This window comes from Belonocnema kinseyi, chromosome 9, assembly GCF_010883055.1.
Source record: "Belonocnema kinseyi isolate 2016_QV_RU_SX_M_011 chromosome 9, B_treatae_v1, whole genome shotgun sequence".
NCBI lineage: Eukaryota > Metazoa > Arthropoda > Insecta > Hymenoptera > Cynipidae > Belonocnema > Belonocnema kinseyi.
In genome coordinates, this window is record NC_046665.1 from 59,031,371 (window position 1) to 59,045,702 (window position 14,332).

The 14,332-nt window shown below is 28.0% G+C and overlaps 1 protein-coding gene across 3 annotated transcripts in view; it reads left to right on the forward strand.

Moving 5' to 3' along the window:
• Window positions 1-14,332, forward strand: part of LOC117180809 — a 162,052-nt gene that overhangs the window by 30,174 nt on the left and 117,546 nt on the right. For 2 of the 3 annotated variants that reach the window (XM_033373318.1, XM_033373320.1), the window contains exons 2-3: window positions 8,964-9,161; window positions 14,000-14,109. In XM_033373318.1, coding sequence (XP_033229209.1) covers window positions 8,964-9,161; window positions 14,000-14,109 — 308 coding nt within the window. Of the gene's footprint in view, window positions 1-553; window positions 813-8,963; window positions 9,162-13,999; window positions 14,110-14,332 lie in introns of those variants that run through there. The other variant, XM_033373319.1, reaches the window with a different exon arrangement.

Below are 14,332 nucleotides of genomic sequence, written 5' to 3' on the forward strand. Positions count from 1 at the left end.
TTTATATTTAAATGAGCGTTACAGATCACAGAAAGCCGATTGAAATAAAAATTAAATTATAAACAAAAATTGAATAATTTAATTTATGTTTATAATTTGATAACTAGGAAATCAAAATCACAATCATAAATATTTATTTGTGATTTTTCACTTCATGTTTAGTGATCGTGATTGTGCACTCAGAGCTCAGGGTCAAGCGGAAGTACGTATGTATGCATGAGTAAATCATGCAAGTGATAAACTACAGTTCAATAACTTTTAGAATTAGGATGCATTCAAGGTATGTCCAAGACATGAAAGGCAAATCGGCGTTCTTCGATGTGTAATATCAATCCATAATTTAAAACAATGCTTTCCGTTTTGTCCCGCTCAAATAGGTCTGAGTAGGGAGGGGGGGGGGGGGGGGGGGGGGGGGGGGGGGGGGAAGGAGGAAGAGGCTCCGGAAATGAAGTGACTATAGTGGCAAAGGGGCATAAAACACGTAGAATGGCATTCATTGTTAAAATGGTTTTTGTCCTGACTAGTCACAGACCATAAAAACCATAGAAATAATCCTATACAAATTCCTACAAATATAGGGAGATCGCGCCCCTACTATTTTCGCTATGAATTTTTTGTATAAATAAATTACATTCCTTGAGTGATTTATCATCTTACCTATAAAAAATAAATTTTAGTGTATTTTTTATAATTAAAGTGCAAAGTTGAAGTGTTTTTACTAAAGCTTTATTCATGAAATCGGGCGAAGTGAAAAAGTTGATTAAAATTTTTCTTCTACAGACGATTCTGTGCAGACGAATTCAAGAAAAAAGGTATTTCTTAATTAATATAGAATGGAACAGTTAAATCAACATTTAAGTAAATGATTCGAAAAATCTAAATATTAAGGGGACATCCATATAGATTACGTAACAGTTGAGAGGGGGGGGGGGGTAAATCGCAACTGTTAGGATATATTTTTAATTGGAAATACATGCATTAAAAATTATAATATATAATGTTAAAGTTGATTGATTTCAGAATCAAATATTGTAATAATATTATGAAGAGTTCATATTAGTATAATTAGATTAGTATAATTAGATTAGTATTTTTTTCCATCATTCTGTCAAAAAATATCCATAAAAATGAAATTTTTCACAAATTTTGGAATTACTACTACCTGTCAAATAGTTTTAAACTTTTTAGGTTTATCGGGTTAGGCTACACCCAGAAAAAGTTTTTATCAAATTAAAGAAACGATATTTTTATGACTAGATTCTTTTGATTCAACATAAAAATAAAAATGTATTTGATTTTAATAAATGACGTCACATGGTTTCTTTAATATAAAGAAATTATTTGTTCAAATTATGTGTTTGATTTAAAACAAAATGCATTTTACTGGGTTTTATTAAATTCTGAAGGACTCCAGTAATTTTAAAGGATTTTAAGGAATGTCAATAAGATATTTTAATGAATTTTCAAGGATCTCAAAATATTTCATTGAACTTAAAATAATGCACGAGAATATATAATATTTTAGTAGAATTTTAAATAATTGATTCACAAGAATTGAGAGGCTTAAAAGGATTTCAAAGATTTTAGGACATTTTAAAGATTCCAAGGGATTTTAATATATTAAGAATTTTAATCGATTTGAAATATTTTAGGGTATCTTAAAAGATTCGAATGAATTTTCAAGGAATTTAAAAGGATTTTAATCATTTTAAATGATTAAAAAAATGTAAACGTTTCAAAGAATTTCCTAGAACTTCAGAAGATTCGAAATCAATTTGTAAGGCCCATAAGGTTTTAGGATATTTTAAAAGATTCGAAAGAAATTTCACTAGATTTCAAGAACTTTACGAATTTGAAGAGATTTCAGTTGACTTTAAAGATTTCATGGCATTTGGAAAAATGTCAAGGAATTTTTCAGGGATTTCATTATATTTTCGAGAATTTCAGTAATTATATGGGATTTTTTGGCTCTCAGTAATGTATTTAAATTTTTTTATCCAAGTATTTCATAGAAATTTAAATGTTTCATAGAACTTCAAGGGGTATCATCAGATACCATGTAAATTTACGGAATTTTATAATATTTGAATAAAAAAATCAGCGAATTTATTGATAAGCATTTAAAGCTTCTTAAGCATCTGAAATATTGAAAGAGATTTTCGAAATTTCAAGGTATTTCCATAGATTCCAAGATATGTTCATGTTCTTTACAAAATTTCATGCGATTTTAAAGAATTAGAAATATTTAAAGGTATTTTAAAGGATTTCAAGAAAATTTTAAATGATTAAAAAATTTTGAGCGAATTTCAACGAATATCATCAGATATCATAACTTTCCGGGATTTAAAGAGATCTAATTATATTTGAATGAAATTTCCAAAGATTTTTAATAATTTAAGAGTTTAGGATACTCACAAAAATATCCATAAAAACGAAGTCTTTTCATTATTTACTAAATACACCCTAGAACTTTGGTGATCGACTTTTATAGATTTGGCGGAAACTTAAACAGGAAGTGAAATATATAAAACCTTTATTAACGGATTTCGATCTCCTAAATTGTTTGTTAAAAATATAAACTCAAGTAATTTGATAATATATTTTTAAAAAATTGTATTACCCGTGTGGAAATAGCCCGGGTTAGCCCTAGTAGAACAAAGTTTCTGGTCGGGGACTGGCCGGGCTATGTTTGTTTTTTAAGAGCCTAGCCGTGCGCTGGTCGGGGACTCGCTAGGCAAAATTTATGTCAAAATCCCAGTCGGGGGCCGACTGGGCTCTGATCGGACAAATCTTATGATCGAATGCTCAGATGGTGGTTGGCCGGGCGCTAATTGGCAATAATAACATTCTTAAACTTTGTTTATAGCTTAATTACTTTTTCTGATTTCATTAAGAAATGGATGTGTATACAAATCTCGAATCTTGATAAATGTATAATAAACATTTTGAAATAGAGATTATAATAAAACTATAAATTAATCACGGCAAAAAACATACAGATATTAAATTTGTAACTGTTTGAACTTATGTAAACGATTAATAATAAATTAAAAATATTCTAATACCTGATATACAATATAAAAAGCAATTGGCAAAAGCCTCGAAACGAGTTTTTTGACGTGATTTTAAAGTTACATCATGCAAATCTCAGAATTTCTGAAAAATATATGATTTAAATTTTGTTAAGAGAAAAATTATAAGTTCCATCTTTATGAAAAATTGCAAATGTTCAGAAAAAATTTACATTTTGTATCAATCTTAAACGTTGTGAAATAGTATAAAACATCTAAAAGCTAAATCTTACACGAAAGTTAAAAAAAATGTATTATTAAGAAAGTGTCAACATTCACGATCAAATTTCTGAGTTTTCAGGTAGTCTACAACCGGAAAAAGCAAAATATCCCCCGAATAAAAATTGTAATCGATTTAAATGATTTATTTCAAAAGTATTCTTTTGATATTCCTGTTAAAAGTTCGTGTATTTTATATTTACATAACGTCGCATAATAATAAATAATTAGAAAAATATAACTTAAAATTTGGTACTTTAACTTTTCTGAACTGTAGCTTATGAGGATGGCTTTTTCAACGAGTTTCAACTTGTCGGTTTAGCGCAGTAGTTAGCACTCCCGACTGCTAGGCGTTAGATTTAGGTATGGATATGTAGGTTCGATACCCCATCGCGTTAGAAATTTTATTTGCAATATAATGTTTAAAAATGTAATATATGTATTTACTCTAAACAGGACTATTAATATTTAAAGTCAAAATACTCGCAATCATTTAATATTTATTTTTTAAATACTTTTTTTGTCTCTCAACGAGTACGTAAAAATAGTTAATGTTGTCTTTGTGCTGGGCGTGTAGAATTCCATATATTAATATGCTCCAATTCTGCAGTAAAAAAGAATCAAATTGATCTTCTATTTGAGTCATAAATATTCAGTAATCTACCTAGTAACATTTGGATCATGTATATAATTATTTTTTATTGTGGTACAAAAAAATACTGAGATAGACAGGAATAATTATTTTCTGTCTTTTATGTAACCAAATTAAAAGATCACGCAGATTATGAAATTTGCTGCCAACGCTCGCGGAGAAATGAGGAAATGGAAAGACGTATCACATATGCTAATAGCCATTTAAACCTCAGTTCGCGTACTGATAACTAATTTGTAAATATATTTAAAAAATAATTTACAGATAACTTTTATGCATAATTTATTTCCAAAAAATTTTGACAGTATTGATATTCTACTTAATTTTATGATTCTTCATACTTTAATTTTTTTGTGCAGTTACTCACTGTGCGCCTATAAAATTAATTTTTCTGGAATTTCAATAGAAAAAAATGGCTAAAATAGCATAAATTTCAGCAGGTGAGGGTTTATTTTAACGTGCAGATCGATTATAATTAATTTCTTCCATTTGAAGCAGACTCTATGTCATTACCATTAATTGAGAAAAAGGTCAGCTGTGAAGATCAATAGCTATTTGCGACCCAGGTTAGAAATTAAATGTCCGATTAATTAAACATAGAAAAAAGTAAATATATATCATTCTGCCTTCGAATCCAAAAATAAACAGGGCAAATGTACAAATAAATTATAAAAATCGATCCAAATGCTTCTATATGTGATAAGGAAGGTAGAACAAAGGTATTTGTGTCCATTTTACAATTAGAAAAATATTGCCTGCAAAAAATAATATAAAAATATCATGAAAAACTAATTAGCATACGAAAAAGTATGTACAGCAGATATAGCAATATATAAAATCTTCTATAATATACGACTAGATAATGCAATTTTAGAAATGACAAAAAGAGCATTGTTTTAGAATTTTGAATTTGGATTGGTAAGAGGTCATTTACAAATTATGTAACACATACATACAATACATTAATTTTCAACCAAATAATTGAGTTTTAAACTCAGAAAGATCAATTTTCAATTAAAAATGTAAGACTTAAGTTTTCATTTCAAAACATTTTTAACAAACAAAAAAAATTATAGTAATAAACCTTTGATAAAAAAAGGTATTCTTAGCAAAAAGTGTTGGATTAAACTTAAATGTAAGAGTTACCAATAAATCAGTTGGGTCCTCAAATAAAACAGATATGAATTTTTAACAGAAAAGTTCATTTTTCAGTTAAAAAAACTAATTTACAACTAAAAAGGGGATTTTCAATAAAATAATTATATTTTCAACCAAAGAAATGAATTTTTAAATGAATTGATAAATATTCAACAAAAAAATTACCAATTTTCATCAAAATCCGTGAATTTTTAACCAAAAAAGATCAATTATTAATCAAGAATCGAATAGTTGAATTTTTGGTTAGAAAAATAAATTTTTAACCAAAATATGGATTTTTAAAACAAAAAATTAACTTTCCAGGAAGAAAAACTAATTTGTAACAAAATACATGAATTTTAAACTAAAGAAACAAACAAATTTCTACCAGAAATAGAATAGTTAAATTATCAGTAAAAAAATCAATTTGAAACCAATTAAAATACATTTTCGACTAAGAGAATTAAGTTTCTATAAAAGAGATAGATTTTCTACCAAAAAAATAATTTTTGACAACAAAAGATTCAATTTCAACAGAATACATAAATTTTTAAACAAATATTTTAATTTCATAAGGAATTTTTAACATAATAGTTGAATTTCCCATCATAGAAATGAATTTTTAACGAAAAAAATGAGTTATTCACTAAGAAGATTAATATTCTATGACAAAAGACGAATTTTCATCAAAAAAAGATTTTTCAATAAAATACTGGAATTTTCAACCAAATAGTTGAGTTTTCACCTGAAGAACATACATTTTCAACCCAAAATGAAATAGCTCAATTAAAAAAATTAACCAGAAAAAAATCATTTTCAAGGAAATATTTACATTTTAAGCAAAAAAAATGTTTGCAATTAAAATGTGGTATTATCAATTTCCAACCCAAATGTGAACCTTCAGCTAAGAAAAAAAAATTTTTAACAAACAATAATGACTTTAACAAAACGGTTCAATTTTCAACAACATAATAAAATTAAGTTCAACTTCAGCTTATCAAAAATTCCCTGACTCTGTCAGCTTTTCCCCGACTTTCCCTGACTTTCCCTCGCTATTTTTAAATTCAACTTTCCCTGGCTTTCTGGAATTCCCTGACCTGTAGCAACCCTGAATAACTAGGAAATTAAAATTCACAATTTCGACTAAATTTCAAAATGAATCGCAATAGGTGAAGCGGTCTTTGGACTTGCAGAAAACTTTTTTTCCAAGTTGTCCCGATTGTACTTGATTGAGTGAAAGTACACATAAAAGCGTTCTCAGGGATTCTCAACACAACATGACTGGACTGTACTCATATTATGAATTAATCCTTGTGTTGTGTCTGCTCCTACCACAGAAAGCCCACGAGCTACCTCAACCTGAAGCACTGTCACTTTCGAACCAACAGTCCGGTACAAAACAACGTAGAAACTCTTCGATGTTTTGTGTTCCCCCATTGCATTGTGTAGCACCTTGAAACTAATTATTCAAATTAAACTTCCTTTTATTCTCCAAAAAAACAAACCAAATTGTTAACAAACCAAAATTCAAAGGATATAAAAACATAGACAATAACCCTTTGCAACGAGTGATAAGAGAACAATAAGTGTTGGTAACAACCGAAAACCTGACATCCATTTTTAATTTTACCCAAAGAAGAAATAAACACTAACATGTAAAATCCAAGAAGTTATAATCAGTGAGACGTGATATGAATTATACCAAGTGAGAAAACGTGACCAGTGCTAGAGACTTGATCCAAGAATTACAAACATATATCACCGCAAAAGTGATGACAATTTGAGGATGGATGTGACAAACCCCAATTCCTTTCTAAATTGGACCAAAACTGCGTCACGAGTTTGTGTGAAAGTCAACTGGAAAGGTTCCTATCTTTATTCGATAACCCGATCGTTGAATGCATTGCATCACTTTGATCGCTAACGTCACTCAATAACAATTGCGACCGCTTCATTCTGCATTCAGCATTCGTGAAAAGTGTACCATCTTTAATGTGAAATTAATTACAAAAAATTAATTCCAAAGTTAATTTTTAAAAAATGCAAGCTGAAAAATACTGATTCAATGCCAATTCAAACTAGTAAAAACCTATTCAAACTCCACCCTTGCCAGTTCAACCCTATCCACAAGTAATTTGGACCACTGCAAAATCTGGTCGAACAAATTCTGAACCAGTAATCAAACTTTTTAAGTACCGTTTCGAAGTAAGAATCTAGTCCGAAATCTAATCAAAAGTGTTTAACATATTTCAAAACATTACAAAGTGCTAAGAGTTAGGACTGTTTAAAGTATGAAAAAAAAATGCATGTGCCAAATAAATCAGGGAACATGGTGAACGAGGAGGAAATTGAATCAGAATAAATCTGTGATGCGGGAATTGCGGTTTAATTTTGTGCAAAGAGAGGATTGAGTTATTAGATTATGTCAGCGCAGCCCGATTCGAGTGACCCACTCTCGCTATTTAATTATACTTGATTGGTGATGTATGCAGCGCTAAAAGTTGGGAAAGAGGCTATAATTCACATAGGAAAATTGGCTAAGGTCAAGGAATTCAATTTAATGAGAGTGTGATTTTTTGTAATAATGTGGAACTTGGTCTCGGGAATGGTTTCCACTTTATTGATAGAGGGAGATAAAGTGGTTCCTGGACACGAAAAGTATAATATGACCACATTTATGATGCTCTTTTTCCTCATCACCATTGAAGTCGTTTTGATGAAGGTCGTCATCAACGAACAAGAATTTGATGGTGAAAGCCCTTTCACGAATGGATTGTTTGATTTTGATGAATGATTCGAAATGGAAACTTATTAATGTTTTGAATGCGAAAAAAATGGAACTAGTGACCAGTACTGGAAATAAAAAAAATCATTGTAAATTTTTAAGTCACTTATTCAATACGATGGTATATAAGTGATTATTAATTTTGAAGTAGCAGATTAAGTGATTAATTCTTAGGTTCTTATTTGTTAAATGGAATGCAAAATCATTCTCTAAGTGATTTCGATTATAGTATGTAAATCCAATTTTATAAAAGATTAGTAAGCTTGAGATTACAGAATTCACACTACGAATCAATGGAATTTGCTTCCTCGACAAAAACATGTTTGGAATAAATTTTCCCGGTACATAATTTTTTATGGTATTTAGAAGGAAATATCTGAGATCTTTCTGGAAAATATTCGGAAGAATGTAAGACACAAATGTGAAAACAACTCGTCGACTCACTTTTGAAACGAAATAATATTGTGTTAATGGCAAAAAAAGAATGCATTGCATTACACTTAGCTTGCATCGTCTTATTGTATTTTTTTAGTGTGAATTACACGTGTAGTAATTGGCTTTCATACTTAGGATGAGGCAGTTAAAAATATGTATGCGTGTTTTGAATAGAATATCCATACAATGAAGAATTCTGAAGTCGACGTTGTGTTTAAAAAATGGACAATGAAGGTCAGGCCTCTCTTTTTAAGATCAATATTTCTCATTTAATGCGGCATGAATGAAAAATACGATATAATGTATTGTAATTTAATTGCTGACTTTTTGTAATAAATGTTACTCAAGACTTTCTTGCATTCTGATTTGAACTATGTCTCTCCACTAACAGAATTTTGGAAAATTATAATTAAATAGACAATCACAATATTATCTGATTGATTCAAATTTAAAAATTCCTAAAACAAAAAGAAAATTCTGGTAAAATTTTTTGAAATTCTATACAAAATTGTTGAAAAAAACTTTCCATAGATTCTTGCAGCCGCGATAGAATGAAAATGTAATTTTCGACAATATTTTTTATTAAATTGAGTAAATATATGTTACTAAGCTTAACACTTCTATTAGTCCTCAATGGTATAAGGTATTATTTCTAAATTTGCAGACGAGCTACAGAATCGAATAAAAAACGAAAAAAAAGTTCTTTATTGGATGACAGTCGGTGCGCCTGTTGCCTGAGACCTCTCTTGATTGATCACAGTGTGGATTGCATTGATTGCGGGACAAAATCTTGTCGAAAAAGCTGTTCAAGTTGGAATCAGGAGGAGGAGACTTGGTACTGTCTTTTCTGTCGTCAGCGAAGGTAATAAGAATTATTTCAATTTTATCAAATATTGTTAATCTTATTCGAATGGAATTTTATTATGAAACCTTTAAAATATTTTATTAGTTTTACAATAATTAAATTTGAGATAAAAAGGGGGGGTTTCCGACAAAGGATATTAAACGAGCCCCCAAGAGTAGTACTTTTGCTTTGTGTATGTAGTTTTCTACTCATTTTTCTGTTTAACAATTTTCTTCAGATATATTAAAAAAATATTTTGAACACTTGAATACTTGAGAAATATATTCAAGAAGATCAATGATTAAAAAATTATTAAATAACAGAGTTGTAAAATGCTCCTCAAGGATTTTTTAAACTCTATTTTTATCTGTAGTATTTTTCAAAATAAGTTAGATAAACCAATTTGAAACACACAAAAATGATAATTTGAATAACTTACGCTTTCTGTTTTTGTTCCAAAAATTGTTAGTGCTAGCTAAAACAGATTTTAATGTAAAAAAATTCAAAAATTAATAATCACGAAAATGCAAATATTATGAAGATAAAATTTTGTACAAATAAGCAGTTGCTATCAGTTAATTTTACTTTGTTATAGGATCCTAATATACGCAGTTTTTTGCATATTATCTACGATTTCAAAAATTATTTTTTTCTAAATTCAAAACTAACATACTTCTCCGATGTGCCGTATTACGAATTTGATTGCATGTTTGTAAAGTATTGAAAATGAATTAAAATAACTATTTTATTTTCACTTAAATATGAACCGAACTGTTAATAGATCAAAAAAATAAAACCGATTTTTGATTGAAAAGTTTACTATTGTATTTTTGGTTGAAAATTAATTTTTTGGGTAAAAATTTTTCGAATTGGTTGAACATTTAAGTGCTTTAGGCAATATTGAATATTTTTGTTAAAAGTAATCCTTTTTAAATAAAAATTCAACTATTTTTAAAGAAAATTCAACTGTTCGTATAAAATAAACTATTTCTGTTAAAAGTTCATAATTTTGGTTGAAAAGTCCAACTGTTTTGTAGAAAATTCGTTCTTTTATCTTAAAAAATCAACACTTTAGTTGACAGAATTTTCTATCTTATACCAAACATTTTTCTTGGTTGAAAATTAGACTATTTGGCGGAAAATAAACTACTTTTGTTAAAGATTCGTCTTTCTCGTTTGAAAATGCATCTCTGAGGTACATTTAAAAAAAATAAAATAAAAATGTAACTGTTTGATTGAGAACTCATATTTTTGTGTTCAAATTTAACAATTCTGTCTAAATTTAATAAATTGGTTAAAAACTCATACGTTTTGATTTAAAATTAACGTTCCTGTTGAAAATTAATATTTTTGGATTTAAAATTCATCTTTTGAGCTTGAAAATAAAAAATTTTTGTTAAAAAATCAACTCTTGCGTTGAAAATTTGTATTTTTGAATGTATTGCACTGTTTTTTATTCTCAAATTAAACACTTTTTTGGTTAAAATTTCAAATATTAGATTTTTCGTTGAGAATTCACATTTTTTGTTAAAAATTAAACTATTTTTTTAAACATTCAAAAAATCCAACTTAAACATTAGGAATTTGAAGAATTTGAATTGGAAATTAATACATATTAGTGCCTAAATTAATTTTATTTAAAAGAATTGTTTCCCTGTTTTTGTGAAAAATCTTCTTTCAAAGCGACTTATTTTCCAATGTCTCAAATCTATGTTCATGATTCTTATAAAAATGAATTGAAACCTTTTCAAAAAAAGTCGGAAGAGGGGGAAATGGCGTAAAAATTCTCCGTTTTAGGTATTTCAGGGGATTTTTTTTTTAATTCAAGGAGAAAAAAAGGCGAAAAGTCAAAAGAAAGTGGTTTAGGTAAAAAGAAGGGAGATAGACTGTGATCCCTACAATTTATATATCGCCACCCTAAAGTTATCTACAAGCCATGTCCTTCAACTGTCAAACTGAGAAAATGAGGTTCAAACTTTATTAGTCAGAAATAATTCCCGATTGATTGGTTTTGGAACTAACGTAATATGGGATTTACAAATTCATTTTTCCTCAGAATTATAGTACGCCATGCCCACTAAATATTTAAAAATAAACCATTTTCAATTAAAATTTAAAGTATAAAGTACAAATTTAAAGGGAAGTTTGCTGGTAGCCTGCTTTGATTACAAAGTCATCCTTTTTCGTTGAAAATTTAGCTATTTCTTTTTAATTTGTATTTTTAACTTAAAAATGGACCTGTTCTAGCCGAAATATTTTTTGGATAAAAATGCAACTGTTTGGTTTAAAATGTAGCAATTTTGTTAAAAAGTCCTCCGTTTGGTGAATAATTCAACTTTTTTGTTGAGATTCCACTATTTCGTAGACAATTATTCTTGTTGCTTAAAATTCCTATTTTGGTGTAGAAAAGTCAACCTTTTTTGGATTTTTTTGGACAAATATAAATCTGTGTGATTGAAAACTGGAAATTTTTTTTAATACGTATTTTTTGGTTGAGAATTCAACTATTTCGTAGAAAATTTACAATTTGTTTCAAATTCATATTTTAGTGTTGAAAAGTCACATGATTTCTTTTTCGTTCGAAAACTCCACTATATTTTTGAACATCTGTCTTTTTAATTTAAAAATTCATCTATTTAATTAGAAATTGCTACTTGTTTGTATAACAATGAAATTTTTTAGTTGAAAATTCAACGGTTTTTTGAAAATTGAACTATTTTATAGAAAATTTACTTATTGTTAAAAATTCATATTTTACTACTAAAAAGTGAACTAAATACTTTTTGGGATGAACCCCTAATTCTTTTTTTGAAAATTTGTCTTTTTGATTTAAAAATTCATCTGTTTATGTAGAAGTTTTACCTTCCTTCTATAAAATACAACTATTTAGTTGATAATTCAACTACTTCGTAGAAAATTTGCTTGTTGTATAAAGTTCATATTGTAGTGTTAAAAAGTCAACAAAAATCCTTTTTGGTTGAAATTCTACTTTTTTTTAACTTGACTTTTCAATTTAAAAATTCAACTGTTTTGTTAAAATATGAACTTTTTTGTTTCAAAATTTATCTTCTTTAGCAAAAATGTTATATTTCTTGTATAAAAATTCAAGTACTGTGTTCAAATTTCAACAATTATGTTAAAAAGTCATTATTTCTGGTTGAAAATTGAACTATTTTGTTCAAAATTTGTCTGTATTTATTAAAAATGCAAGTATCTTCGTAGAAAATTTACTTCTTGTTTTTGTTATTTCTTAAATGTTGTTAATTTGTTTTTTTTTTAATAAACAAAAGCACCTGACCGGCAATCGTAAGTTCTTTTGTTCGATTCCCAACGGAGCGATGGAAATGAACTTTTTTCAGAAAGAATTTAACTTTAAAATGAAGATTTATCTCTTTGGATGAAAAGTTAACTATTTTGTCAAAAATTAATTATTAGCTGAAAATTAATATTTTCTTGTTAAAATTCAATTTTTTTTATAGAGAAATCGTCTTTCTGCTTTCAAAATTAATTTTTTCAAATGAAACATGTTCTTATTTTGGCTGAAATATCAAATATCACACTTGTTGTTTTGAATTAATATTTTTAGGTTAAATATTCAATTGCTTCATTGAAAATTTAATTAGTTTGTTTAAAATTCCAGTAAATGTTAAAAGTAATTTTTCATATTAAATAAGAGATTTTTTGTTCAAAATAAATAAATAAGTTTGAAAATTTTTAATTTGTATTTGCAATATTTTTTTATCACGTTTATAAAAAATCTCGCGTTCAAATTATTAAAAGATTAAAATGGTGGTTTTTGAATATTCATGGTCAGGCTAAATAAAAAATTGGCTGAGGCAAATTCACGGAATCTTCTAAATGAAATTTTCATCCTTCAATGCATGTATTATTTTAAGCACAAAAAAATTCTATTAGTTTCAACTCTCATACCTTTTTGTTTCTGGAAGTCATAAATTACTTACAATAAGAAATAACAAGGGGGGGGGGGGTGATATGTAGTTGCGGTTCATTACAGGATCGTTGAGGGAATGGGGGATCTTAGAAAAGGCCTATAATCCGTTACGTAATTACGACCCCTAATATATTTTAGCTTTCATTTAACCTCGCCATTTTAATTAATAATTGAAACAGGTTATGTCATAAATTTCAGGGAAAAATGTATTTAGAAACAAAGTCTAATACATACTGAGCCTACAACTAATAATAGTTGCTAATTTTCATCAAGTTAATTCTGTATGGAATTCCCATGGAATGCTCTCTAAATTTTAATTTCAATATAATTCAAATCGATACTCACTGTATGAAATCTTAAGTGCCAAAAAAAGACCCAGAAATATACTGGGCTACAAAATCCTAAAAAATATAGCTTTTTTTAGACCACCCAGATTTAAAAAATGGATTTGCCTTTAAATACGGTATAAAAAATCGACGGAAAATCTTCTACACAAATATGCAGGTCACAGTATTTTATCTAAGTGGCTAACTAAAAATCGCCATAGGTCATTAAAAGCGGTCAAGCATCTGCCATGTGTAATTCAGCCATGTGTGAAGAATAATTTCTACTGCCTTCATTTGTAGGTACCAGAGATTTATAGAAGCATAACCGGCTCTAAAGAATATACATAAAATGAGGTTGACATACATATATTTAAACATTCTCTATAATAATTTTCCAGATCATCGAAGAACACATTTTTCAGCTATCAATATTATCAAAACGTGTGCTGATCTCTGAGTTTTTATAACAAATAATAAATATTGATGAATTGATCAATATTTGAGCCGCTGAAAATGTGACACCGTATAAGCTCAATGTGAAAAAACGTATCTTTCAAATTATAATATTTTTTCTACAGAACGTGGTTGATAAAAAACAAGAGTTGGATCGAAACAATTTGCGGAGTTTCTGGAATTCTTGAGTCATCGACAACGTTCAATACGGCAAGATCTCAAAGTTCAAAAACAGGTAATACGCAATATTTTAATGAAATTAACTATAAATTTTCATTGAAGTAGGCTTATCGCTTAAAAAAATTCTTTAAAAATTAAAAACACTGTGCGAAAGGATTTTATAAAATATCATTGTTAGAAGTAATATTTTTTATCATTTAAAAAAAATCAGTTAACATTTACTAAAGATTTTAAAACAGTACTCATTTTTAAAACTTTCTAGCACTGATATTGGATTT